The sequence below is a fragment of the Drosophila serrata genome, unplaced genomic scaffold (assembly GCF_035046125.1).
Source record: "Drosophila serrata isolate PLE 108 unplaced genomic scaffold, ASM3504612v1 contig_360, whole genome shotgun sequence".
Taxonomy (NCBI): domain Eukaryota; kingdom Metazoa; phylum Arthropoda; class Insecta; order Diptera; family Drosophilidae; genus Drosophila; species Drosophila serrata.
Window position 1 is genome coordinate 602,579 of NW_028257258.1, and position 27,103 is coordinate 629,681.

General features: G+C 42.6%; 6 protein-coding genes and 1 long non-coding RNA gene across 20 annotated transcripts; 1 reads left to right on the forward strand and 6 right to left on the reverse strand.

The window, feature by feature from the left end:
• Positions 1-432: 432 nt before the first annotated feature.
• On the reverse strand, positions 433-2,175 carry LOC110191847 (fibrinogen-like protein A). The gene is made up of 3 exons (XM_020962822.2): positions 1,924-2,175; positions 1,402-1,849; positions 433-1,343 (listed from the first exon to the last, which is right to left on the reverse strand). The coding sequence occupies exons 1-3, from the start codon at positions 1,927-1,929 to the stop codon at positions 628-630; spliced, it is 1,170 nt and encodes a 389-aa protein (XP_020818481.2). The 5' UTR covers positions 1,930-2,175; the 3' UTR covers positions 433-627.
• LOC147642762 (uncharacterized) lies at positions 915-7,253 on the forward strand. The gene is made up of 2 exons (XR_015273037.1): positions 915-1,360; positions 6,592-7,253. It is a non-coding gene; the product is annotated as an uncharacterized LOC147642762 (long non-coding RNA).
• nsl1 (non-specific lethal 1) lies at positions 2,264-11,158 on the reverse strand. 14 transcript variants are annotated; one of them, XR_015273035.1, is made up of 10 exons: positions 10,945-11,079; positions 10,780-10,860; positions 9,034-9,853; positions 7,712-8,966; positions 6,635-7,128; positions 5,702-6,071; positions 5,131-5,461; positions 4,946-5,062; positions 3,933-4,848; positions 2,264-3,855 (listed from the first exon to the last, which is right to left on the reverse strand). XR_015273035.1 is itself a non-coding variant. In XM_086838872.1 (10 exons), the coding sequence occupies exons 3-10, from the start codon at positions 9,797-9,799 to the stop codon at positions 3,262-3,264; spliced, it is 4,833 nt and encodes a 1,610-aa protein (XP_086694998.1). In that variant the 5' UTR covers positions 9,800-9,853; positions 10,780-10,860; positions 10,945-11,079; the 3' UTR covers positions 2,264-3,261. The 14 variants fall into 14 exon arrangements, 10 of the variants coding, with proteins under 10 accessions (XP_086694998.1, XP_086694999.1, XP_020818472.2 ...); XM_086838872.1 differs by having other exon boundaries at positions 5,712-6,071; XM_086838873.1 differs by having other exon boundaries at positions 5,712-6,071; positions 10,347-10,860; positions 10,945-11,067.
• Positions 11,159-11,273: 115 nt separating this feature from the next.
• Positions 11,274-12,100, reverse strand: Acyp2 (Acylphosphatase 2). Its single transcript, XM_020962825.2, has 4 exons — positions 11,887-12,100; positions 11,812-11,828; positions 11,646-11,755; positions 11,274-11,584 (listed from the first exon to the last, which is right to left on the reverse strand). The coding sequence occupies exons 1-4, from the start codon at positions 12,095-12,097 to the stop codon at positions 11,470-11,472; spliced, it is 453 nt and encodes a 150-aa protein (XP_020818484.2). The 5' UTR covers positions 12,098-12,100; the 3' UTR covers positions 11,274-11,469.
• Positions 12,101-12,222: 122 nt separating this feature from the next.
• Uros2 (Uroporphyrinogen III synthase 2) lies at positions 12,223-13,902 on the reverse strand. The gene has a single exon (XM_020962824.2). It carries the CDS (start codon positions 13,134-13,136, stop codon positions 12,372-12,374), a length of 765 nt encoding a protein of 254 aa, XP_020818483.1. The 5' UTR covers positions 13,137-13,902; the 3' UTR covers positions 12,223-12,371.
• On the reverse strand, positions 13,488-15,121 carry LOC110191846 (protein FAM114A2). Its single transcript, XM_020962821.2, has 2 exons — positions 13,977-15,121; positions 13,488-13,913 (listed from the first exon to the last, which is right to left on the reverse strand). Exons 1-2 carry the CDS (start codon positions 15,020-15,022, stop codon positions 13,526-13,528), a joined length of 1,434 nt encoding a protein of 477 aa, XP_020818480.2. The 5' UTR covers positions 15,023-15,121; the 3' UTR covers positions 13,488-13,525.
• Positions 15,122-24,415: 9,294 nt separating this feature from the next.
• LOC110191805 (uncharacterized) lies at positions 24,416-25,811 on the reverse strand. Its single transcript, XM_020962757.2, has one exon. The coding sequence runs from the start codon at positions 25,641-25,643 to the stop codon at positions 24,528-24,530; it is 1,116 nt and encodes a 371-aa protein (XP_020818416.2). The 5' UTR covers positions 25,644-25,811; the 3' UTR covers positions 24,416-24,527.
• Positions 25,812-27,103: the final 1,292 nt, after the last annotated feature.

The window sequence follows — 27,103 nt, forward strand, 5'->3', positions numbered from 1 at the left end:
TTGACGGATTTATACAATTAAACTATTTTTGCATCTGTCCAGGTAGTATCTTCATTATCCATTGGTATTGCAAAAACAAATGTTATCGTTATTTTTCATTAAATTCTAACATTTTTTAAGATTTATTAAATTAAAATTGAAATTTTAAGTTTAAATTCCCATTTTACACGCTTACATGAAATATATGTAAAAACGGCCAAATTCCGATTGGGTGTCAAGTTCTTTTAAAAATTTTTAACCCATTTGAAGATGGGTTTTTATTTATGTTTATATTTATTTTTACATATTATCTATTTTTATTATAAATTTTTAGCTTATATTCCACTTTAGCAGCTCACCAAATTTAACAAAAAATAAACCTTTTGAAAATTACCGATAAACCAAACGATGTATCGTTAGAGGCTAGTGATGTGGAATCAAAAAGTCTTCAAATTTAAAGTGCATATATATATAAAGCATTTAATAAAATATTCAGTAAATAAGGATATAAAATATATAGGAAAACGCCTTGATGGATTTTCATTTTAATACGATAACTATCGGTAACGTCCACTGGCAGGGCCACCTATCGGTAACGTTCAAGCAACATTTGATGATTGCTATTTAAATTTCGAAGTTCGTCGCCGCTTAATTCTCGTAACTATTCACCGGATCACCGCCAGAGTCGAAATTTACGGGCCGTATCATCATGCGTGAGGTTTTCGGAGTGTCCGATCCATTCCCCCAATACGACCAGAGGATGGCCGGACCTGTTCTCTGGTTTCCGTGCTCGCCATTCAAGTTGGACCTGGTGCAACGATCGAGCCACCAACCGCCGCCGTAATGCTCGGCACAGGAGGAATCTCCGGCGGATTGGCCATCGCTCCTGCGATCATAGGTGCTAAAGTCCAGGTGAATGTGCGGCTCCAGGGCGTCGGGCAGCGAACCCCGAAAGACACCGTCCACCGCTAGCTGATAGCTGTAGCCCTCGCTGTCCAGCCGGAACAGAGAGTACTCCGCCCAGTCCGGGAACTCCTCCCCATGATTATAGCCCAACTCCACGCGTAACTCGTGATCGTCGCGATAGAGAATTTGGTGCGTGAACTCGTTGCCGAACCAGAAATCCCTGGACAGATTGCCAAAGCCCGCACGATACTCATCCCAGCTGCGATTGAAGTTCTCCGCAGGATCGAAGACGCCTCTGTTCTGGATCACCGTCCAGGCGGGTCCGTCGGTGGCGAATGCACAGTACCGCTCATAAAAGTCCCGCTGTAGTTCATTTCTTTCTGGAACCAAAAACCTATAAACGCCATCCACTCGATCTACCAATTCGAAGCAATCCGATTTGTCAGGCTGGTCAAACTCTGGGCAGGATTTGCAGGTGAGTTTCTTTTAGTTTATGTCCTTGTAATTAAGACTTACCAACTTTTGGGAGTTCCTTAACTTGAGGAACATTCATGGCAATAGTGTCGTTTAGGGAACCTTCTTGAATTTGCTTGCACTCACTAAACCTGCTCAAAGAGTCCATTTGGTTTTCTATCCTCTGAAGCACTTCCTTAGTGCTAGCCTCCTGTTCCAGTCGCTGCATTAAATAATTCAGTCGTTCCGATAACTCCAGCAAAGGATCAGCTTTGGTGGAGAATGTGCGAGCCGCATGGATGTCCGTATCTGCTAGGAAGACCACCTTGCTCAAGACATGGTGCAGATTGATCTCTAGGCTTTTCAGCCTTTGGGCCTGTCTGGCTAGTGTCTTTCTTATAAGGACAAGTTCCTTTAGGGATTCTGGGGCAATCTCAGAAATGGGAGTGGTCACAGTTTCAGCTTGGTTAAGAAAAACCGAGCTCCAGGCCAGCAGGAAAGTCAAAGAAAGCTGTTGGAAAAGAAGACCCAGATTCGGAGGAATACTGTCGGAGCTATTCTGTAAATCCATTTCTCTTGGCTTACCATCATCTCTGCTCCCAGTTCTGTGACTAACTAAACTGATGTCACCATAGAAAGGGCACACATGTCGCGAAATGTCCACCATCTGGTGACGAATCCCCTCCAAGAGAGCCAGGCCACTTGATCATGGGACTGGCATGTGTGTGTTTGTACGAATATAAATTTTTATATTTTCGCGGTCCTTAGTTAATCTTCACATTTCGGTTGTATTTTTTGTTTTTTTTTTTTTTAAGTGTTAACGAATGAATATTGTTTCTAGCTTTGCGATGAAACATACATACGAAGTAGGTAGTAAAAAAACGTAAATAAGAATAAACATTTCTGCGGGCATAGCCGCACTAGGTTTTGCTTCCGTTTTGTTTTTTTTTTATGTTTTTAATTTCTACAATTAGCCACTAACTTTTAAGGTATAAATGAAAACGCCTAAGCAACTAAAGTACATTTACATACATATCGATCTTTCTTTCACATTCCGAACCTCTCTTCCTCTAAATTTCTCTCTCCATCTCTCTATACAGTTGACAAACTTTTCAAAAATAAGAATTAAGGGGCCTACAGCCATCTTTGTTACATGTTAGAAGTAGGGTTTAAGCGGATCAATTTACATTTATCGTGGTTTTGTTTTTAGTTCTTATATCTTTTGCGTGCAGGTGCGAATACATTTCAAATCTTCAGCTAACTCTGCTCTATTGGCATTCTCACGTATGTATTTGTATGTCTGTTATGCATATATAATATATATTTAAATGGGTGTTTTTATATTTATATATATATAGATAGATTACTATTTTTAATTCTTAGCTCACTTTGGCTTGAAGCCCAAGTGGGTTGGTTTGTTTCTTCTGATTCTGATTAACCGTCACACGACCATCCTTCGAACCGAACACACCCACCACACCACAACACAACACAGCAACGTGGAGTCGTGGTGAGAGCGTTCGATGATCTCAAACACGGTTCGAGTGGTTACAGATTAATTAGATTACATTTATCAATAACTTGCTTACCTCTAAGTGTTTAGCTTGTATTTACATTGAATATTTCAAGAGTTTTTTGTTTTGTGTTTTTGTTTTTCTTAGATTGTTTGTTTTTTCGTTTCCTTTGTGTGGTGTGTTTGCTTTTCTCTGCGGGATCGTAGAACTAAATAACTTAGATGATTGCTTTCAGTAGGCAATGCTTTTGTTGTGAGTGCAAACAAATCCGTTTAAAACAAGTTAAAATTGTTGCTCTGCGCAGGCTGATTTCTGTGTTGTGTGTTTGTGTTCTAAAAATTGACGAATCGTTTAAAAAAACTTAAATAACGAAAACGAGTTATCTCCTTTGGGCTTTGTTGTTTTTTTGTTAGGTGCGTCTGCTGCGAGAACCATCGGTCCGATTTTTCCACTCCGGATCGTTGGGGTCGTCGTCCTCGAAGGGATCCTCGGCCATGTCCTCCTCGAGAGCCTCCTGATCTCCCAGATACGCATCGATGGCCGAATCGTATAGATTCAGCTCGGCATCTGGTGTCGATTCTTGCTCATCGTCCAGCGGCGCCAAATGATGCTTCGGATAGTCATCGTCCTCCTCCTCTAGCAATACATCCTCCTCTTCCGGCTCTGAAATTCCACCACCTCCTTCCACCACAACCCTTTCACCATCATCCTCGGTGCCGTCTATCTTCGCCGCCATAGGGTGCCCATTGATCTGGCCATTAAGCTGTCCATTATTCAGCTTGGTCTTGGACTTGCTGCTGCGCCGACTACTGCTGCTACCTCCGGCTCCTGTGAAGCTGCTTCCGTCGCAGTTAGATGACACGGATTTGGTTTTGGCCCGTTTCGTGCTGGGTGTAGATGTTGACATTGCGTAGGTCTCGGCTAATAAGCGCTGATAGACCTCCTCGGAGAGTGGAAAGACCAGAGGCTCAAAGAGTGAAGGCTGTTGCATCAGCGCATGGCCCTGATCACAAAAAATGAAAGTAGATTGTTAGAAAATATTCTGGAGTTTTGATTAAGAGCACAAATCCCCTAGCTCACCTCTCGAAGATCTGGCGTGGTGCTGCGTCGCTCCGTTTGATCCTTGAGCTTGCTGGACGTTGTGCGACGGCGGGCTTGACGTGACTGTCCGCCCGATATCAGCTCCCCGCTCTCGTTGAAACCTTCCAGCGGATGGGCCAGCGGCGAGGGGATGCTTTCGTTGTCTAGCCCAGCTCCACCGTGATGCGGAGCTGGTGAGGCCGGATCCGGAGTGTTGGCCCCGCTCGATTCAGCGCGACTATCTGCACGGCGATTCGCGCGTGATCTGGTGCTCCATGGAAACTTTAGGAACGTCTCGAAACGACGACGCTCCTCGAGCAGGGCGCGTTGATGTCTTGCAATGAAAGCCTCATCGGAGAGATCTTCCTCAATGAACTCCTCCTCCTCCATTTCCACGAGGGACGCTGGCGCCTGACCATTGGCCTTAGGCTTGGTTACCTCATCTACGGACTTTTCCAACTTGGGTCGCTTCGGCAGTGGTGGCTCTATCTCAGCAGTTGATTCTGTCAGCTTCTCGGCAGTTTTATCATTTTGATTTTTTCCAATGTTGCCATTAAGCTTGGGCTTCTTTCCCTTCTCCTCCTTTTTATCCACTTTGTGCTGCTTCGCTGTCTTGGGATCAGCCTTCTTGGCATTGCCATTTACCAGTCCATTCTTATTATTGTTATTATTGTTAATAATATTATTGTTATTGTGCTTAACGACTGCCTCCTTCTGCCTTAACCCGTTGACCTTTGGAGGCTGCTCATCCGGCAGCTGTTGTTCTTGTTTAGGGGTTTGGGCTTCGGTTTGTTTGTTGGAAAGCTGCTCGTCTGACGTCGCTGTTACTGGGACACTGCCGTTGCTGAGTTTACACTCAGCTGACTCATCCGCCGACTGCTTCGCCTTATCACTGTCGCTGTCAACAATGCGCCACCTGTAGATGTGAGGGAACACAAATGGTTCATGATTAGAATAGTAATAAATGGGAGCCGAAACCAATTGCCACAAGATGGCAGTGTAAAAGTACTCACTTGGGCGTTGGAATCTCCTTGTAGGGGAGAATCTCTACCCTCGTCTGGGCGGCCATGCTGTAGGGTATAACGATGTTGTCGATGTCGTAGATGGGACGAATGCGGCGTTCCGAGGTTCTGAACGAAAGAAAGTCAATATATGTAAAAGCCATCTATTAGTATGTCCAACTGCATGCCAAGCTTACCTCTCGTTTCGATGACTGTGGGTGGGCGAGGAGCTGCGACGACTCTTGCTACTGCTCTGCTCTGCTCCCCACTGATCCCCGTAGCCGTTGAGGTGATGATTGTTGATGTTGCTGCCGGATGTATGCTGCTGCTGTATGGAATTGCAACTGCTGCTGTTGTTATTGGTGGATTTGCGTGACTTCTTAGCGCCGCTGTGTGCCGAGATCGAGGTTGAGGAGGGACTGTGGTGGCGTTGTTGTTGGCGTTGGCGAGAGTCTGGCCACTGCGATCTGGAATTGTTCACTCCAGTTGGGTGTTGTTGTGGCTGCTTCCTGCCCGTTGCCGCCGCTGCTGCATTAAATCCGTAAATTGAATGCGGAAACGGGACGAGACGGAGACAAGAAACGGAATGGCAAAATAAAGCAATTGGTAGTTGTTGTTGTTGTGGTTGTAGTTGTTGGTGGTTGGTGGGATTGGTTGGAATATTCGTGTTTTTGGTTGATTTTCGATGCAAAGAAAAAGAAAGAAGAAGAGATGCAAAAGATTGTTGTTGTTTTATGTTAATAAATTATCGAATTTTGTCATGTTTACAATAATTTACTGTTGGCCACAAGTGGCGTTGTAGTAGGCGTAGTAGAAGAAGTAGTAGTAGCAGTACCAGTACCGTTTCCGCTATCCCCTCCGCCGACGCCACTGCCACCGCCTCCTCCTGCTGCTGATGCTCCACTGCCCGCCTCCTTATTTGAGTTATTGTTGCGCTCCTTGCGGCGTATATATCGCCGCTTTACCGCATCACCCGACCGGCGGCTGCCCGCATGTCCGCCGCTACCGCCGGAGGCTAACGTCTCGCGCTCCGCCTTCCACATGGCTTTTACAATGGCCTTGGCCTGGGAGCGCATGACGCGATACTGCCAGTCCGGCTGGCGGGCAACGGCCTCCAAGTGCACAGATTGGGTAACATCTGAAAGAAGCAATTAAAATGTAATTTTTTGTTAAAAGGTTTTCGGCAAGCAATCTCAAATTAAAATCAATTTCAGGGCGCTATTTCCGGTTTTCACAGTAACCGAATTAATGGCATTCTTTAATTTAAAATGCAATCAATCCGGTTCCTACTTTAATATAATTTATTTAAGGTTCTAAACAAGAATTTTAAGTATTCCCAGATTTAATGAATTATTCTAAACCATTGGTTGCATTTTAATTCATTTGTCTACGTAGGAAAAAGTATTCGAAAAGAGAGGTTTATCAGAGGTCTCTCCTATGCCTGCGAGATATGGAAGTTCCAAGGACGTATAATCCATATTTATATCAACTTATAGGGGTTTCTGTACAAGTGTGTTTCAAGCTAAATAATTTAAACATATTTGTCCATGATTACATAATCACACAATTATCGACTTAACCCTTTAGAAAATGCTTATTTATTGCTTGAAATTACTTTCAAATCTAGATCGCTCACTCATAATTAATACATCTCTAAGTATCAAATCCAGAAATGGCAATTCAATGAAATTTTCCACTCACCGCTGGCAAAACTGAGAACCGGATGAAAGCCAGCATCGACCAGGGCCACCCGGTTGGCGGGCATCATCGTTTCGATCAGCTCCCGGGGCGCCGTGGGATCTGCTCGACCCGTGCACAGGGTGCAAGGCACCTGGGGCCACTGGCAGCCGCATTTGATGTTGCTGGGTCGCGCCGCCTTCTTTGAAATTGTGTGCATGTTGGTGGTCTGGAAGAGTTTGCGCTTTCGAAACTCGGACAGCACCAGAGGCCTGGCCCGGCTGCAGAGCCAATCGGATGGCGGCTCCTCCTTTAGGCCATTCGCAGGCGACGTCAACGGTGTCTGGCTGGCAGTTACCTCAAGCTGAACTTCCCCTTTAGACTGGGATAGCTCCGTATAGAGGTCACCGTACTGGCGAATTTTCATCTCCAGGTCGCCCAGTTGAGAGCAGAGCCACGACCATCGCAGAGCTATGGCGGCCCGATCTTTTGAGTAGCGCCAAACAGCGCGTCGCGTTCTGAAACGAATCGAATGGAAGAAAACACAAATAGTTAATGATTTGTATCCGGGATGAGATTCTTGGAACTATGGCGCATAATATACGATAAAAATGGTAAATATATAATGCTGTAAAACACTTTATATTATTATGAGAGTACTTGCTATAGCACAAACTAACAACAACAAACGTTCCAATGAAGTTGATAAAATCCCTGGAAAAGTGGTGTCGGGTAAATACGCAGTTGTAAGCAAAATGATTTGATCTAAATCTGATTGACTTAAATCTTAAAAGCTATGAACAATTTGTGGCATCTGCTTAGGGCTATCTAAAATACCGAATATAAAGAATCTACTTTAAAGGGCTGTCAAAAAATAACGCCCAACAAAGACTAAATAAGCCAACAACAACAAATTGACAAAATACCCTCGATGTTATCGGACATGAGAGCCACAAATCGATCTAAAAATGTGACAGAAACGAACGGCTAAAAAAGCTGGATACCCAAAGTAAACATTCGGAAGCCTAGCAGTTTAGTTGAAAAATCCCCCAGAGCATCAACAAATAAAATCAAGAAGAATGGACGGCCTGATGCACTTACATGGGTAACGATAGCTGCTGGGTATTGTTGTAGGTGACCATTTCATCGGCGGACTCGCCGCCGGAACTGGATTCTGTTGCATCAGAATCAATGGCGTTCTGAACCTCTCGCAACTCTGTGTGCAGCAGTCCTGCCACGTGGGTGAGTTCGCTGGTCACATAACTATCGTAGCCGGGCACGATATCGTCCGCCCGCGGCGTATTAGGATCCGTACTGGACCCCGTTGTGCCTGATGTTGCTGCTGCTGCTCCAGATCCCGATAAACTCGCAGCCGCTGCCGTTGTTGCTGCTGCTCCTGCTCCGGTCGTGGGATCCAACTGATTCTTACGCGGACGCTTGCTCGGCACCGTTGTGGAGTTGGCGCTGTTGAACCAGCTGGAAGATGGAGCCAAGGTGGCCGAGGTACCGGTGGCCGCGTGGGAAATCTGCTGATGCCGGGCCGCTGTACCAATATGCCGAATTACACTGCTCATCTGGCTGGCAGGCAGTGGATGCTTTTTCTGCTCCTCCCAGAATGCAGTGTCCGGTCGTCCGGAGACAATCGACAGAACAGTTGCCTCCCGCTCGGAGAGAGTGGCACTCCTGGCCGGATTGGGAGCCTTGTGGGAACTGCGGGCGGACCATTCCAGAATGCCGGCCACCTCTCCGCTGGCATGGCGACACATTTGCCGCGCCTGGAACTTGCGCATTCGGCGCAACAGAAATTCGATCCGGCGCGAAATCAAGTGTTGCTGCTGCTCCAGCTCAGCGTGCCTCTCCTGCCAAGGTCGATCCGGCTTAACACTCACGTTCGCAGTGGAAAGACTGCTGTTGCTGGGAAGGATGCTGGAGCCGCTGAAGCTGGGCTTAATGTCTGGCAACTCGGGGACACTGCTTACAGGCGCCGCCGTAGTGTTTATGGACGGAGCGGGTGCCGTCTCTTCCCACACATCGTCGAAAAAATCACAGATGGCATCTGGATTGACATGGGCACCGTCGAATGTCTTCAGCGCCTTGAGCACCTCCTCAATGTCCTGATCCTCCAGCACAGCGCCAGCTGCCCCGTCTTTGAGGAAATTAATCGATCCGGCGTTGCTCTGCGGCGTTAGTTGTTGCTGTTGTTGTTGCGTCGCTTGCAGTCGCGGGGAATCATGCTGCTGATTGACTGGCGTCTGCTGCTGCCTGCTGGGTGTTGTTGGTGGCTCTGGCTCAGGCGGAGGAGGCGGCAGCTCCTCTGGCATGGCAACGGCATTGCCATCCAACTGACTGAGGCGCTCTAGAAAAGTAAGCCAGGAGAACAGGTAAGCATTTGATTTTCACTTGAAGTTTGTCACCTAACTTACCCTCAATGTTATCTGTTTCGATCTTGGGCAGCTCCTCCTCAACTGGAATTGACTGATCTTCAGCTGCTGCGTCGCTGCCGCCTACACCAGGGGATTCAGTGGTGGAGCTGGAGCTCGTGGCAGCTGCCGGCGTTGTGGCCGGTTCCTTACCAAGGCTCACCTCCGGCAGCGTTTTTCTCAGACAAATCTCCGCCGAGATGGCCTCCTCGAAGTTGATCGTCAGATCCGCCAGTAGCTGAGCCGTGGAATTATCCTTAGGCGAGCTGCTGTGGGGGTGTGTGGTGCTGCTATTGTTGTTTTGCTCCACCACCGCTGGTGTGGCGCTTGTGGAGGCCGTAGCGGCATCCGGCGTGGAAGAACCAGCGCTGGCGCTACTACTTGAGCTGTGTGGAGTCGGGGCTGTGCTCAGCCCCATTGCTGGTTCATTGCTGGGTTTATTGCCGCCCGACTTTCGTTTATTGTTCGGTTGCGAGGATCGAAGCTGCGGAATAGTGGCTGCCGGCGATAATGGCGAAGCGCCAGCCGCCGCTGCTGCTGCCGCTGCGGCTGCTACGGCCGCCGCTTCCCGGGAGCGGGTGACTCGAGTAGTGGCCGTTGCCGGCGTAGGCGTCGATGGCTTCTTGGCCACTAAGCCCGGACCTGCTCCTCCTGTGCCGCCACCGGCAACTGATCCGCTGTCCAAAGAGGATCTGCGGGCCGAGGGCGAGGCGGTACTTGTGAGCTTCTCCTTGGGACTTAATGGCTCGGCTGTGAGCGCTGGTGCCATCGTTGGGTCGCTCGCATTTGGGTCGCGATTCTCGGGCTAATCCTGGTCAGGTCGCTTTAGACGTAAACAAAACCAAAACAATAATTTATTTTAGTAAAAACGATTGGCGTACCGACGATTGGAATGAAAACGGAAGGCAAACTTTTTGTTTTACAAACTGCTCTCACACGCACATACACAGCACACACATATGTGTCGGCTTACTTCGTTATCTCAGTTTTACTCTTTCCCAAAATCGAACAAAAAAAGCCGCTAATATTTGTGTATTTATTTTATCGCGCTCTTCCGCCCGCCTCCCAAAGAAATCTCGTTGTGTCTTTTCCGGCGTGTTATGTACAAAATACACGCACTAAAACAGTCGCAGCCGCGCTCGGCTCTAAACGAACAGGCGAGAGCGAGAGAGAGGTCAGAAAGCGCGCTATTGCACACAATGATGCGCAATAAAAAAAACTGTATAGAACAAACACACACACACACACACACACACACACTCAGGCTCGGGCTCGGGCTGGCAGAGATGGGAAAAGCGGACAGACTTCTTACATACTGACGAAATCATCGTTGCTGCTCTTCATAGGAAAAACACAAATTTCTGATATTTTGCATCATCTGCTAACGGAAAATTGGCGCGCAGGCCTCATATTATACGTGGTGGTTTCCATGTTTTTATGTAATTCCATTTATTGAATTTTTCGACTACAATTAGCAGTAGCAAACAGCACCTCGCGCCTTTACAGCACTAATACACATACACTTTCACAGCACACACACACACAGTCGCAATGAGACCAGCGTGCAATTGTGTGATCCACTATTTTCAGTTATTTACACAATCTCATTTTTTGTTTCCACATGTCTTTATTAAATTCTGAGTAAAGTTAATTTAGTTGTGTGCGTTTTTTATACTGTATTTGCCCGATTCAGACGAAAAGGGAACAGCAAAACGTTTTCAGCGCGAAAGTATTGTGTCCAGTACTCACTAACACAAAGGCACATGCACATGCCCACATTCACACCGACAGGCAAGCGAAGGCAGGCAGCACGCAAGAATTTGTAAATTGCTTAAAAATTAAGTAGTATATTTGTTATACGCACAATTCGGCCGTTTCGCACAATACTCGCACAATTGCCAACTATTTGCTTACACAATGGCGTGACTCGCGTTGGGGAATTGTACGGTTCTCGCTTCACGAATTTTTTTCCTCATTTATTTTTTTCATTGCTGCCCTGCTACGCTTTTGGCAAAACGACGTGTATCGAATCGTATCGAAGCTGTACTCGTTTCTGTTGCCTGGCTGCCAGACCAAAGTACGCATGCTGTCCAGCCGGTCGTCTCGCTCGCACTCGCGCATCACCTATGGCGGTGGCGCGGCGCAGGGTTGCGTGTGTGAGCGGGACGAGCCGAGGGTTGCGTTACTTTTCCGCATATGGCAACACTGGGCGCGGGCTCCTACCATGGAATGCAACCGTGCGATAGGTGTTTCGATATATTTGTTTTTGTTTTGGGATTTTATGGCTAAATTATAAGAATGTGTTTTATGGAAGCAATTTACAGAGTTGGATCTGAATAACACTTTGTGCAATCTATGCACGCCCAAAGAGGAATTCTCTAATAACTGAACTAAAAAAATATATTGAGCCTCGAGTGGAGTTCCTTCGCAGGATTTATGTTAACGCCTTATTTCGAAGCTACTGAACGTGTAGGCATCGATCTCCTTTGCCGGCGAGAACTCTGCCTTTGTGATGCTGGACTGGGGACTGCCCTTGGTCTGGAGCCAATGTTTCCTGCAAAATTGTGGGGCAATGGGTAAATTCTTTAGACCAGCTACTAATTTCCAGGTATTACATTTCGTTCAGCTGCTGCAGAGGTCCCTCCAGTTGTCCCTTGACAGTTCCATCCTTAGTGTTCATGCACCAGCCCTTGATGCCCAGCGTATTGGCCGCTTGTGCCGTGAACTACATCGAAAGATTTACATCCATCCAGCTAATCAGACAACGAAATGTTCACTTACCTTGCGGAAGAACACTCCTGCAATAAATGGGACAGATTAGTTAAGTCAGATCTGGTACATGGCTTTTTGAAGTACCTTGCACACGTCCAAACACCTCGAAGTTGCACGCGAAGAGTTGCGCGGATTTAGATGCTGCCATAGTGCCACCGAAATCGGATGTTCGAAGATCCTTAGAGCTATACCCGCCTGGATATCCAAATAGAGACAGCAAAACAAAAGTTCGAACAACCAAAATAGAATTACATCGATTTGCCATAGTGACCGCTAGCGATGTGACCGTATTCATACCATTGAAAAATCATTAAAATTTTTTACGAGGACTTCGAAAATATTAATATATGTTGATTTTAAAGTTTAAACTAATTTAAAGCTGGAATCTACATTAGTTATATTATATTAATATTCAAATGATTTGAATAACTTTCTCATTAACATTTATTTTGCAGATCTGATCGAGTTACGGAAACCTCTTCTGGGATTAAACCCCTGCAATGGCACTAAACAGATTTGGAAACGATACCAAAAGTACAAACACGTAATAACAAACAATCACAAACAAACTAAGTTACGATGGTCTTAATCAGCTTATCCACGTTTGTAGCTTCCACCACGGCGTTCACCTGCAGCCCCGCGTCCTCCATGGCTTTCCTGGTAGCGTCTCCGACAGCGATAAGCTTGCGATCCTTGACGGAAACCTTGTAACTTTCGAAAAACTCCTGAGAACTGCGAACGCTGGAGGGCCCGAAGAAAACAATTGTCTCCATTCGCTTAAGCTTGAGGGCATGACGCATCTGATTGTTGAACTCTGGATGGGACTGATTCTCGTAGACCTCGCAGACGTCCACCCGGAATCCCTGGGCCACCAGCCGCAGTCGAAGCGTATGTCCGACTCCATTGCCACAGGGTATTAGCAGCGGAAGCTCCCGTTTGGGTCCGAAAGTTTCTACGATCAGGTCACACAAGTTATGGGCATTTACTGTATAATCACCCATAGTGGACAGTCTCTGCAAGGTATTCCAAACCAAGCTGTGTGTGCTTTTGCCCAGGGAGTAATTGTTGAGAGAGCGCCAGCAATTGGGTAGTGGAGCCTTCTCTAGAGCCTCGTTAACCGCCTGAACACATCGGGGGGAGGCAAAGATAATCCCTGCGTACTTGTGCGGTTCCTGGAGCTTCATTTGCAGTTGCTTTAAATTCTTAAACACAAATTGCGAGGGAGCTATGTAAATTGGATCTAGGTTATGGCGGCGCATGGCCGATCCATATAAATCATCAGAGGATGGAACCTTTAGTAGGATTACCGGCCGATTACTATGCGCAGACGACATGGCATGAAATTAGGTTTATTCGAAATAAAACTTTATAATATGCTAAATTTGATCTTATTTTTGGAAGCGATCGGATTGGATGTGCGTTGAAGTCGTTAAGAAACTGAACTGATCTAGTTTGATAACTATCTCCGCGCCTTTTCTATCGGTTATAGTTCAAAACAAAAGCTACAGGTTGCTTGAAAAACAAAAATATTCAGTCCTGAACCTATAAATTAACAATTAAAATCAACTTTAATCCCATAAAAAAGCCCTATTTTTTACTGGAATGTTATCACAATAATTTGCATACTATTCAATAATATTTTGTTTACATTTATATATGGAAAACAAGAGTAGAGGACATTAATCGTAAAAATAGCAAGGACAACAAATAGATTTTGATCTGTTTAGACAGCTCCCATCTGCAGGATGGGCGTAAAAAGTTTGTAAGCCTTCTCTATAAACTGCACCCCCGATAGCATTTCGGAGAAGAATGTGCTAACTCGGGCCTTGGCCTCCTCTGGTTCCGGCTTGCTGCTCAAAATGGCGGCGAACCTGTGGCTGAGACCCTGGAGGTGTCCGTTAAATTGTTTGCAGAGATTGACTACGCCGTCCACCTCGTTGGCAGTGCTGTGATGTGGTTTCACCAGCAGCAGTTCGGCGATTTTGTGCAGCTTGCACATCTCCAGGGCGCAGGCTTCGCTCAGAGCGTGGATGCTCTTGGCATAGGCCTGCTCTAGATCGGCAGAGGTGGCCTCATCCGATGACAGCCACTCCAGGCACAGCGACCAGTGTCTGTTAAGCGTTCAAAGATATTAATTAAATAATATACTATGTGAAAAAAGAGAAACTACTCACTTGGCCACATCATCAAACTGAATCCCCAGCTCGGCATCAGCAATGGTACCCGCCAGTCGCTCGCTCAGCTCCTGAGAGTCGTAGTCGCCCTCGCTTTCGCACTCCAAATCCTCCAGTTCGAGCAGCTCCTTCACTTCGCTGATTGTTTCCTGCAGCTCGGACAGAGCGTTGCCACTAACCGCATCCCGGAGGGTGTCCAGCTTGAGGCACGACTCCTTCGATAGGATCTCCAGTGCCTCGTAGTGCACCAGGCCGCAGTAGTGCTCGAAGAGAATCTCAAAGCGAAGCTGCGCCTTTTGCTTCTCTAGCCGCAACTGTTGGAGTGACTCCTCCATTTGGTCTGCATCCTTCTTCGCCTCCAGCAGCAGAGCACTGAGATTGGGTTTGTTGGCCTCCAGTCCCAGGAGCTTCCGCTTGTTCATCAACTTGGGATCGTTGTCTTGCAGTATCGTCATGGTCTTTTTGCCAATGCCTTCGAGGGTGTCCAGCCCTGTGTTTAGTACCTTGGAGCCTAGATTTGTAACGAAGCCAAGGCCGAAGGCGGGGGACGCCTCGCCTTCTGTTTCTGTGGTTTCTTCAGGCGTTCCTGCTGGGGATTTCTCCCTTTCGGTGTTGTCAACTGGCAGCTCCTTGGCAGCTGCCTGTTCAGCTGCATTGATGCGAGCGAGTTCTTCGGGATCGGGCACGCCTATGATCTGACTCAAGCCCTGGTTCACCTGAGTGGTTATGGTACCTAATCCCTCGGTGGCTGTGCTTAGCACGGAGCTCAGTTTCCCGCCCCACAGGCCCCACGAGGATGATGTGTTTGAAATCGATGGGGGCGGAGCAGCAGCTGGCGGCTGCTGCTTCTGTGTCACCACCACATCCTCTCTGGCTTTTGCGTTGTTGTTGCTTCCATCTTTCTGCTGCTGGGGTTGTGGCTGCGTCTCGTTCTCCACATGCACAAACTTATCCTCGTCGTCTCCCCAGTCGTCCCAGTTGTCATCCTCGTCGCTCTGATTCCAATCGTTGCCGCTGTCTTCCTCTTTTTTCGGTTTGTTTGCCATTATTTGAGTTTGGACTTTTTGCCTCCACGTAGATTTAGCTTTCTTCACCCCCAGGGCTGCCAACTGTTTGAGAATAGAATAGCTGTGCTGTGTTTTCTTCAAGAGGGGGCTGCCAACTTGTTGATAATGAAATTCGATTGGTGCGATAAGCGATAGTTTTGGCGCAATAAATTTGAAAGATTTTTGAAGTGTATAATTAAATTCAAAACGCAGAGTAATGAAAACATAATTTATGAAATAAAATAATACACAAATTCTTATTATGCTAAAAAGCTTTGTATAATAAATTCGATATTAATGAGCTATTAGATATATTATGCATTTATTTAAGTTAAATTAAAGAGAAGGAATAGGAGATTATTAGAAGATTCATTCAACGTATGAGTTTAAAACTAAGGTTTAAAACATACCATACCTTGTTTTAATAAAAACATTATTTAATGTTGATTGTTTACACTCTCCTGTGTGCCATGCAAATGAGCATACAAATATAACCATAACATCGCTGGCCTTTTGCTCTTATCAGGAAACCATAAATAATTTGTATTGACTAAATTCCTTCACCTGTGCGCATACATACACCTTCTGGCAGAGGACACCACCTCCAAACCTCCAAACACACACTTGCTCTGTTGTCAATGCATACAAATTGAATTGATATTAGTTTGTGAAATATTTAAGCTGCCAAAATACGAAATAAATGTACTGACGTGTGCGTGTGCGAAGCTTTTTCTGTTTTCCATGTAATTTCTACCTTTTCATGTGCCTTCGTTTCATTCTTATTGAGATGAGAGGGACCAAGAATGTTTTCTAATTTGGAATAAAACCCAAACATTATTGTTTCGCCAGGTTTTGTTTTGTGCTTTTCTGGATCATTTGAGCTTTGTTCTGTTACATGTTCGAGTTTATTTGTTTGGACAAAGAATATTGTAACTTACACTGGTTACTTCAATATTGGATTCGTATTTAAGCTAGTTTTCTCTTAAACAATTGATTGTTTTTAGTTTTGCATTGTGTTGTAGTATGCGCAAATATATATACATTATATATTGTACAATTAATTAGAGTGTCGAAAACAGAAACATTGTGTAGATAAGAATGAAAGAAATATTGAATTAAAACAAGAAAGAAAACGGGAAGCCGAACCTTATATACACTTGCAATTGAATTATAGGATCGATTTGATAATAAATAAGCTTCAAATATTCGCATTCTTTGAATCGATATTTATTGATATGCTTGTATAACAATGTTTTCAAGAAATCGAGATTTCTGATGCGATTAGCTTGACTCGGCTGTTGATGCTGATCTAGAAAATATGTTATTTAATAAAATGGCGCATTGCAAACTTTTGACTTATTTTCCAGTCTAATTTTCAAAATATTTGAGAGACATTGTCCCACATTTAACTGGGCTCATAAATTAGAAAATCACACAGACGAGTGTGCAGACAAATGTGCGTTCATCAGTCGAAACCCGAAAAGTTTTCCTAGCTGAGCTAACCAGCATATAAATTTGACAGCAACGGTGAGGCAGCGCAAAATTAACAAACCAACAGAATTTCCACACACGCACACAACACACACACAGCTTGACGCACACCTTGGCATAAACAAAGAATTTTCATAAACTTGCTGCACAGTTTTCCTCTTTCAGCCGAGAACCACATGAATATTTCGTCAAGCCAGGAAATTTATCTTTCCCCACTGAGGGAGGAGTGGAGTACCACTATATACCACTATATTCAACCCGCCAGCGATATGAGTAATTTTTTAATTAAAAACTTTGAGAAAAAGACGCTGCTATTGCTGCCGACCAACAAAACCGCTAAAATGTGTGTTGAGTAATGAAATACCTTTAAATAAGCTAACGTCCCTTGCATTCTCCACTTGAGTGAGTGTATCCTGTTACTATAAAATGGCCTGAATGTGACACTCTCAAGGCATCACTATCCTTGAAGTTAGTAATTGCATGTTCAGTGTCTTGTCAGGGCCAAATATTAAATGTGTATGGAAAGGAGTACACCGTACACGTATTAGATATTGGCTCTCGTCTTTGGAAGTTTAAGAAAGGGAATGACAGCTTTTATCAGTATTTCAGGTGTTAACTTAGTTTGTCTATGGGAATAAGCGAATTAATAGGAAAACAAATGCATAGCTAGGTCAGCTGATTCTAAACCTAGGCTTGTTCCCTCCAATACCAAATATATTAATACAAATGATATACTTGTAATGGTAAAGCAATACTGCATTATTAGGTGACTTCAATTAAGCTTCTTCCTCGATATCCATCTGTATTGCATTGGTCAGTCGACAATTTTGGAGTCGAAGGGCAATCACTAACACTATCACCAGAGATGTTAACACTGGGTACCCCAGGGACAGACTGAGGCCAGTGGGACGGCAGCACCTGCATTTATAGAGTCCGAGTAAAGAGAAGAGCAGAGAAAGCGAATTCGAGAGCGCTAGAGAAAGTGCTATCTTAGAGATACACAGAGAGAGAGGGAGAGATACAATACCAAATTTTCAGAGACTGAGGGAGAGAGGGCGGGAGGCCGACAGAGACGGACATGGCTAGTTCTGCTGTTGATGAATATACATACAAACATACATACATACATACATACCTACATACATACATACATATATACATATATACATACATATATACATATACATACATACATATACATACATACATATATATATGATCGAGAATATATGTATGTACATACATATATACTTTTTATGATCGGAAATGACTTTCTCAATGCGTTGCAAACTTGTCACTAAAATTAAAATAATAAAAATAAATTCTACATAAAATTATAATTATGCATACAAGGCAAAAGAAATTTACCTATTATACATAAATATTAAAGCCCTGATTTATATTACCAACAAACCAGACATTGTACAATCACAAACATGAAATAAAACTTGAAAATAGGTTTTAACTATGGGCAAACATGAAAAGTGGTCCCAGAGATGGCGCCCCTCAATGATGGGGCATCATCCTTACAAACACGCACACACACACAGACACACACCACATCCTTCATGGCTGCCAACCGGCATCTTTGTCAAGCAACTAATATAAGTGGAGAGGAGCCACGTTGTTCTGGTTGCAGCTTCCCTCCCACAGCCACACCCACTCCCGCTCTCACTCCCACACCCACTCCCACTCCTCTCACTTTTTCCCAGGACAACAATGTTATTGATACCTCAGCAAAACCCCGGACAAACAAGAGAACCCTTTTGGCAAGCTCCCTCGAGCATATTGTCTCAAATATTTTGGTGCGTGTGCGGGTGTCTGTATAAATCTTATTCCCATCGACTTGATGTTTCTTTCTGAAGAGTTTTCCTGATGACAATAAACCAAACTTCCAGCTGTTTATTAACATGTTTCTCTGTCAATATATATATATACATACATATATATATTCTCCTATCTATAAATACACGCACGTCTGGGAGGGAGGGTCGGTTGGGTAAATGGGACTGGATCCTGAACCCGGAACGCATATTCTCTGTCCTATAAGTATCGCTTTACAAGTGGAAAAATTCCTTTAGGCCAAAGTGTGCATTAAGAAGATTGTTTTACTATTGTTGTAAGACACCAAAATGTACACATTTATCTATACGTATAAATACCGAAATATATATCCCTTAACTACATGAATATTGAAGGTACTGCAAGAAATAGTTGAGGAAGATATTTAAGCAATTTTAAAATAAATCTCTATGGGATATAGTTTTATATCTAATGTGAAAATTATATGTTTTAAACCTAGAAAGTGTTGTTAAATTCATTTTAAATTAGCAATTTTATAAACTTCAGCAGGCTTGGATAAACAACTGGTTCAGAAAAGATCAACCCAGTTAATCTCCAATATAGTAATATGATTTTTTTAAAGCTCAAAAACCTATAATATCGAAAATTATATGAAAAACTATTATGCTTCGTAAGACCTTTATTAAAATATCGATTTATTTACTTTCCCTTTAAGTATAGATATATCAACATCAGTTTTATAAGTAGGGCAATATATTTAGTAATTTAATTTAAAATCAAAGTCGAACCAAACATTTCGCTCAGTGTGGCCACACGAAACTTGCCCAAAGGCGAATGCTTCTTGTTCTTCCCCTTCCTGCGTCCTGCTTCCTGCCACTTTTCCCCATCTTCTCCATCGGCGTCTACAACAGCTTCCTTGCTGTTGTCATTCCACTCAACAAAAGGATTCAAATTTCATTAAATCTCATACAAAAGTATCAAAATGCCATTGTTGTCATGGAACTCCCACGCACACACACACACACACACATACACACTGCATTTGCCAGAAGGACCTTGCCTCATTCCTTGGCTCACACATTTAAGAATCAGGGAATGGAAGGCTTGACGTCTTTAGCTATTGGTAACTGCTTTTACTTTGGGCCTTTTATTCGATTTACGTTTGAAGTTACCCCATATGTTGGCATGCCTTGTGTGTGTGAGTGTGAGTCTATGGGTGGGTGTGAGTCTATGTTTGCGAAGCAGGCGTGTCCTGATCGGTATCTGATGTAATGGAAAACTTAATAGACTGGTAGAGTTTTGTGTCTACCACCCGCTCCCTTCAATACATTAATCGCAGCAATTGCAATCGTTTGATTGTCCTTACTCTCCCTTCTAGATAATCCCCACAAAATCAGATACATATTATTGCCAATAGTGCGATATGTGATCTGGCTTAAATTGGGTTGTGGGAAATCACACCTGTCGGCGGCATTAATATTTACAGAGGGTTTGGTAAGCTGAGATTACTTTACGCCAACAACTACACTTATATATAAATTTTCATCTGCAATCGCACTAGAAACCTAGCTTTTACTATATGTTCAGTGTATTTAGAAAATTTAACTTACATATCTAATAGTTACTTTATAGCAGTTGGAAATTAGATGCAAATTAGTTAAGTATTTTGATATATGAAATTTCCATTTTACCTATCAGTAAAAAACCTTTGCAGCGTTGTTAAATTTAAGACAAAAATGTAAAAATTGTTATAGGATTATTGAGTCATTGAAAAAAGGAAAACTCCTGCTCCTTCTCAAATAATGTCCTTAGTATCGTAAGAACTGCTTTGTTTTTTATGCTGGGCAACTTTTCAAATTGCTTTCGCATTAAGAATCACTAAAATGCGTTTTTCGCTTCACTGCAGCCTGGTCGTTATGTCGCATTATTATAGAATCAACATAAACAAGTATATAACATATATATTTATGTGTGACTCAGAGTCAAGCTTATTTCAAGTGTCATTAAGTTTGTGGTGATCAGCCACGATGTCTCGTTTCTTTCTATTTTCGTCAACTCATCAAAGTTTGCTCTCCCACAAAAGTTGTACAGCCTGACTCTTGCGAGGATATACAGCCGGGATTGGATTATACATTTATATGTGCCTGCATGTGAACTTAGGCCAGAAACCACAAAATGATAGACGAAACTTGGCCACAATAAAATTGCTGTAAACAATGTGGGCCAAACCGAACAAATTTTCATAAGCTTTTCCCCTCACACAGCCCTCGGGTCTGTCCAATAAAACCGCAAATCATTGGATAATTCTGCTGGAGAGCTGAGGCCAGAAAACTGACCAAAAATATTACACATACGCCATGTGAGCCGGAAGAGACGAAGGCAATTTGTTTGCATTTTGTTTGTATTGCTCAAAACACATTGGAAGTTCATAATTTTCGGAAATTTAGTTAACTCTAATGGTGTTTTAACTTAATTTGAAATCAAATAAGATTAGTTTGGGAAAGAAATTTAATTCTTTTTGAGCTGAGTGACTGAGTGAAAAGTGAGAAGGATTTAAATTGAAATATTAAATTGGTTTTGATTGAATTTTAGCTTTTCGACACGTTCTTGATTAGCTGAAGCACTTTTAAATAACAAATTAAATTCTGACATTTGAAGTTTGAGAGAAGGAAGTAAGTTTGGAAGATTTTCCAAAAATATTACACATACGCCATGTGAGCCGGAAGAGACCAAGGCAATTTTCACGTTTTTGACTACTTGAAACACTTTGAAATAACGATTTAAATTCTGACATATTTAAGGTTTAAGATAACGAGATAATTTTTAAAGATGTTTTATAACGTCCCGCAGTTTCCAAAAATATTACACATACGCCATGTGAGCTGAAAAGGACTGAGGCAATTTTAGGCACGTTGTTGGACTACGTTGAACACTTTGCAATAACGATTTAAATTCCGACATATTTAAAGTTTTGAGATAACGATATAATTTCGAAAGATGTACCATAAGTTCCCGCAGTTTCCTGCTTTCAATTGGTCTGCAATCTTTCGCCGCTTGGCGGCAATCATTACAGCACTGAATCCCAGAAGAAATCACGTTCCCGGCAGTTTCCACATGTCAACGCGGGGGCACCGAATGATGCCGCCAACGCCACGCATGCCACTAATGAGGCTCGTTAGCGTGGTCATCCAGCGGCTGACTCTCCCCGATCCGATCCAACCCGTCCATCCATCCATCCCCCTGCCATTCCAGCCATTCGGCGGCGGGTAATGTATGCAACAAGCCGCACTGTACAAATGTACCAGGCAAATCGATAAAGTAATTTGGCCAAAGCCCTCCGATCACCCCACCTTACGCGAACATTTTGGCCACATAATTTTGTTTGGCAGAGCGGCACGTAGTCACCGATGGTGACTGAGTGACTGGGCCAGGGACCAGGAAATACCACTGGGAAATGGTAGAAGTAGGAGTATCCCCTCCTACTCTGGATGGCTCCGCCTAATTGCAGCACCATCTTGCGGTTATGTGCGCTACGTGCGTTTGTCGCACGTCTGGCTAATTAAAATTGCATTTTTCGTACGCAGCCCCCCCACACAGGTTATTGATATGCCATGGATATGTTTATATATATGTACATTTGTATATATATAGGAGAACAATTGAGTATATTGCAGAAATGCGAACATCAGTTAATCGTGGCACCAGTTGGAGGTTGTTTATGTTGGCCATATAACATATTTGAGTGCTTTCTGGGCGGCGCTGTGAGCTTAGCTTATTCAAAGCTAAATCAAGCTTAGTTGAAGTTGAAAGAGCTTAACAATGAATGCAAAATGTTAGGTAGAAATCTCCAAGGTAAAAAAAGTTTAGAAATAAGGCCACATCTGTATTCTCTCTCTTATCTCTAATTCTCTCTGTGAATAGATGTGTAATGTGCTGATAATCTTTCTCATCTTTCTGTTTCATTAAAAGTGTTAATATTGATCATCAAGTGCAATTAAGTGTTAATCAAATACTCTCAGTGTGTGTTTTGCTCTTTTAGTTTTCAAGAATAAAACGAATAAAGTACTTGGAAATAAAAAAAATGCAGTTGTACCATATGAGTCTTCAGTTCACCTGAGTTTCTTGCTTTTTTTCGTGGTGTGTTTTTGCTGATAAGAAAATATACATATATGATATGTATGTATGTATGTAATACTATATATATATTTATGTGTGCATGTTCGCATGTTATCAAGAAGCAAAAATAAAAAGCTTGGCTTGGTGACCGCCCATTACAGTTACGCCAATGGGATCCCGTTTCTTTTAACCCAAAGATAACAATATAAATTATTGATATGCACATACAGACATTCATACATATGTTTATATATATATTTCAATATGAAATGACCGTGAAAAGGTTTGCCAAGTAAAGTGAAGTGCCGCGAGTTTTAAAGTGCAGTGTTTTTCATTTTCTTTGGTTTCTTTTTTTTGTTTTTGTTTTTTTTTTTGGTGTCAATAATTGTGTGTATTTATTGAAATAAAAAAATTAAATGTGTGTGTTTTTTTTTGTTTTTTTTTTGTGTTATTATGAAACCAAAGAAAGTAAAGGTAAAATTTAAAATGTTCGCAAAGTGTTAAGTGTTAGTGTCAAAATCAAAAAGCAAAATCGAACTAGCAATTTTAAGACAATTTAAAACATCCAAAGAGAAAGAGAAATAGAAGGTGAGTGAAGGAAAATAAAAGCACACATATTTATATTCTGGTATTTGGGTTTGTTTGGCTTGTTTTTCAGAATTTCTTTTTTATATTTAGCTTATTTCTGCTCAGAATCTAACTTATCATATACAGGTGGCCATAACTCGGCAACACTGCTTCGTTAATGAAGTCGGAAAGGTAAGTAATGTTAAAGAAGAGGAGAATGAATTAGAAATGTAGGAAAAATACGGGATAGATAAATTGGTTTACCTGAAACAAAATTATATACCATCACGTTTCTGAAATTTAAATATCGCTAGAAATTTATTGCTGATAATTATGAGACACTAAAAAATGTTCTTAATATTCAGTATAACAAATCTGCATTCTATTCATAAAGTACGATTTTTTTGCGAAAGTTTTGTTTTTAAAATGAGGAAAGGGTTCTTAAATAAATATTTATATTACTTTGGGGTGAAATATTAAAGAAATGCAAACATTTTTCACTCCTTCAGATCAATTTACATTTTATTTTTGCTTTAGAAATATATCTAAAAAATACAAAACCTTTTATTAATTACTATTTTAATTAATAATCTTAACTAACTTGCCCCATTTTATTCCCTGTGCATTGACTGATAGCCAGATTTAACTTGGCCAATCAAAACCCCACAGAAATCACATGAGTTTCCACTCGTTTGACATGTCAAGCACAATGCCAATTCACACACACCTAAAATCAATATCAGTTTTCAGCATTCAGTTAAACCCAGCTATCTCATTGATTGGAAGGCTGTCCGGTCTCCAAGGACCCTAGGCTGTTCGCACATCCTTTCACCATCATCTGCATAAAATCAATCAAATTTACGGAAATGCTTGAAAGGGTCAGAGACCCGCTACCCTCCCTCAACAGACCCCCAAATAGGCCTAATTAATTGATTGAAGACGTCGTGGAGGTTGTTGTTTTCCATGTCCTTGGTGTGGTCGCGCACTCCAGCTCCAGCTCCTTTGTTGTGCCAAGGGTCGCAGTTGCAACTGTCATAATATTGACTCATTGCCGTTGTAATTAATGGTGTTAAGACTCGCACGCCGTTTTAATGCAATCCAATTGACAGGCGGTATCCGGTGCACTTACCCTCCCGCATTGAACCATCTGGGGGATATTGATTTCAATTATAACGATGTAGCACACAATGGACGCTGTCAGGACCCACAAAACGACTTCGATTTCTGGTGCGAGGGGAACCTGTCGATGCCCCCAAAGGGCATGTTAACTAATTGTTAACCTTTTGGTTTGTGTTTCGCATATTAAATAGGAGACCAATGAACTTCTGACAGAGGATATTTCAGCAGAAGGGCAAGTAAATCCTTACAAGCTATACGTATCAACGGGAAATAGGATAATTAAATGAGCGGCAGCTATGAGTTTGTTAAAAAAGGCTTTATTTTTACTTGAAAAAGATTGTTTTGAGTGCAATAAATTTATCCATTGACTAGAAATTTACTAGGAATCTTCACTTTAGTAAGGAGGATATCACCCGAAGACCTCGTCGTCGCTGAAATCTTCACTGTCAAAACTGACTCCCATAATGTGAGTTTCGGGTTCGTCAGCCAAGGTGGGTCTGATTTTAGGTACAACTTTAGGTTTCTTTTTGCTGGCCTTCTCCTGCTTGGCATTGCTAGAGGACTTTTTCCCGGATTCTAAGCCTTCGAAAACATTTGATTCTGTTTTTTCACATTTCTTTCCCTTCGCTGTCTGTGGTTTCTGGGATAAAATTGGTTTGTCTCCGGTTGTGAGTTCCCTCTGATATTGCTGAATAAGACACTCAACCAGATTTTGTTGTACATCGTGGGTTGCACCCTCTTCGCCATGGCCAGAAATGTACTTTCCCTCCGGCGGCAAGTCATCCACAAAGACATGTCTATCGGGTATATCAGCATAGGCATCACTGTCCTCCGACTCCACGCTGAAGTCAGTCTCGAGAAGATCAGACTCGGAGCTTTCCACGCTTATTTTTCGATCCACTTTTTTGGTTATTGGCGGAGGCTGGTGTGGTGGCCGTGGGGCCTTTGGGTGTTTAATTGTGATGACTTTCCGCACTGGGTCACTAGCAATGAGCTTTTTGTTATTTTGAATTAATTTCTTGACTTTCACATCTCTTTTGATTGGCTGAACTTCAATCTGCTCCTTGGGTTGGGGATTCTGTGGAACTGGGCGCTGAGTTTTCTTAGGCAGACTTGACTTCCAGTCTCGTATCACAAGTTGAGCCAAAAGAGGAAGGTCCTTCGAGTCGGGAATAATGAAAAGCCTTTCCTCTAGGTCACTTCGAAAGGCAAGATCATCACCAGTCTCCATGCGAAACGTCTCCAGGGTGTGTCTGTAGCCAAACCAATTGAAGAATTCCATAATTAGTTGATTAATTAGCTTGATCAAGCTCTGATCCCTGGGAGTTTTGTTTAATTTAGTGACTTCGCCAGTCAGAAGTTTTGGCTTGAGCATATTCTGCTGACCCCGCAGCAACTGAAGGACCTTCAAATGCATTTCACTTCGAAGAGCCGCCATAGTTCCATTCTTCTCGAACTGACTCTTGATGCTCTCCTCCACCATCTGCTCGTAGGCAGCTTCCCGATTCTGCTCATCAGAGTTCATCCTGCTTCTACTTCTTTTGCGAGAAATTTTAATAAATCAAATAATTTACTTTATAAATTTTAGTTCTAAGTTTTTCTCGTGAGCGATTTGTGTGCTATGAATTTGACTTTCGATACAGTTGTGTGGCTAGAAATGTGGTCTGAAATGTGAGTTTGGCTTTCCTATGCACAGCCTTCTTTATATATTTGAGCTCAATTCGAAGTCATTGGCTTGTGGCCAGGCTTTTTTGAAATGTCTGGAAAGTTTGTTTCACATTTTTTTATTCGCCTGGAAAACCACCTCAACTCGTTAATCATGCAGATAAACTTGAGGTTTATACGGTCTGTGCATATATTAGCCATTAGTTGAGGTTACTGAACAAGGTTTTTGGCTTTGGAATTATGATTTCTTTTTGTACTTGCTGAATTACTGGAGGGTTGTATTATTTATATAATTTAAACTAGATTGGTTTGGTTTTTACATGGTAAATAACTAACTATTTCAAGAATCGAAATGTAAGTAGTATTAAGAATAAATTTCTAAAACTTTAGTATAAGTATTTAATTATTAACATTCCCCCAAATACCTGTGGTCCCATTAGGCCAACTTATTTACTTTTCTCACTTTTTCTCCGATTCCCAAACTATCTGCAGATCTTTCTCATAACTGCGACTTAAAGCTTCCTTCTTATTTCCGCCAAGACCCGCTTAATTAGCTGCAGCGCCTAATTAAACTCACCGTCGCAAAACACACCTGAAGCAATATGGCTATAGCTTTAAGTCGGTCGGAAGAGGGGCGCCGCGTCGTCCGGCTGGCTATATCAGCTACAAAATTTATTGCACTTAATGGAATTTAAAAGTTTGTTTGCTGGAGCAACTTGCGAGGATGGAAAATGGTGGAGTCGCCTTGAGGAGCTCTGTGTGCGAGTGTGTCTCTGAGGGTGAACTTGCTAGGGTCGGGTTGATATAATAAATTTAAATGCTCAAACGATAATCAGGCAAATTAATAGTTAAAAAAAGGGGAATGGAAAAAGCTGCGTAAAAAGTATGCACAAAAGAAAATGTATATACAGAAACTTTATCAGGATCAACTTCTGGGTGTCTTTTTTTGGCCGGTGGATTTCCTTGCCTTTCATTTATTTCCGTAGGTGCTGGAAGAAGTTTGTTGAGCAATTGAGCCAAAGAAATATTTAATAACTATTTTCTTGGCATTTTTTTCCGGCCTTGTTGAAGGAAAATGTTCTCTTTGGATTTGCTTTTAATTTTTGTAATGGAATTGCCAAGAGCGAAGAGAGAGCGAGGACGGGCACTTGATTTATAGCCAGTTCAAAGTTTTTTGTGAAAAGAAATATATATACATTGGCCGCATTCACTTTAAAGTTTTCCCGGCTCTTGTTTAAATATTGCTTCAACTAATTAGGAAAAGTGTTACCAAAAACAATTGCAAAAGCTGTGAAATCTGTAGATATACATATCTACATA

Excerpts from the sequence above, each read along its gene's own strand:
- Uros2 (XM_020962824.2), bottom strand. The coding sequence starts at position 13,136 with ATGTCGTCTGCGCATAGTAATCGGCCGGTAATCCTACTAAAGGTTCCA.
- nsl1 (XM_020962813.2), bottom strand. The coding sequence starts at position 9,799 with ATGGCACCAGCGCTCACAGCCGAGCCATTAAGTCCCAAGGAGAAGCTC. Across the intron at positions 6,072-6,634 it reads GGTTCTCAGTTTTGCCAGCG|ATGTTACCCAATCTGTGCAC; the intron begins GTGAGTGGAAAA and ends TGCTTCTTTCAG. Across the intron at positions 5,462-5,711 it reads AACGCCACTTGTGGCCAACA|CAGCGGCGGCAACGGGCAGG; the intron begins GTAAATTATTGT and ends GATTTAATGCAG.
- LOC110191846 (XM_020962821.2), bottom strand. The coding sequence starts at position 15,022 with ATGGCAAACAAACCGAAAAAAGAGGAAGACAGCGGCAACGATTGGAAT. Across the intron at positions 13,914-13,976 it reads CAGTTTGATGATGTGGCCAA|ACACTGGTCGCTGTGCCTGG; the intron begins GTGAGTAGTTTC and ends AACGCTTAACAG.
- LOC110191805 (XM_020962757.2), bottom strand. The coding sequence starts at position 25,643 with ATGAACTCTGATGAGCAGAATCGGGAAGCTGCCTACGAGCAGATGGTG.
- LOC110191847 (XM_020962822.2), bottom strand. Across the intron at positions 1,344-1,401 it reads TAAGGAACTCCCAAAAGTTG|AGTTTGACCAGCCTGACAAA; the intron begins GTAAGTCTTAAT and ends AATCCTGCCCAG.
- Acyp2 (XM_020962825.2), bottom strand. The coding sequence starts at position 12,097 with ATGAATACGGTCACATCGCTAGCGGTCACTATGGCAAATCGATGTAAT. Across the intron at positions 11,585-11,645 it reads CTGCAGCAGCTGAACGAAAT|GAAACATTGGCTCCAGACCA; the intron begins GTAATACCTGGA and ends ACAATTTTGCAG.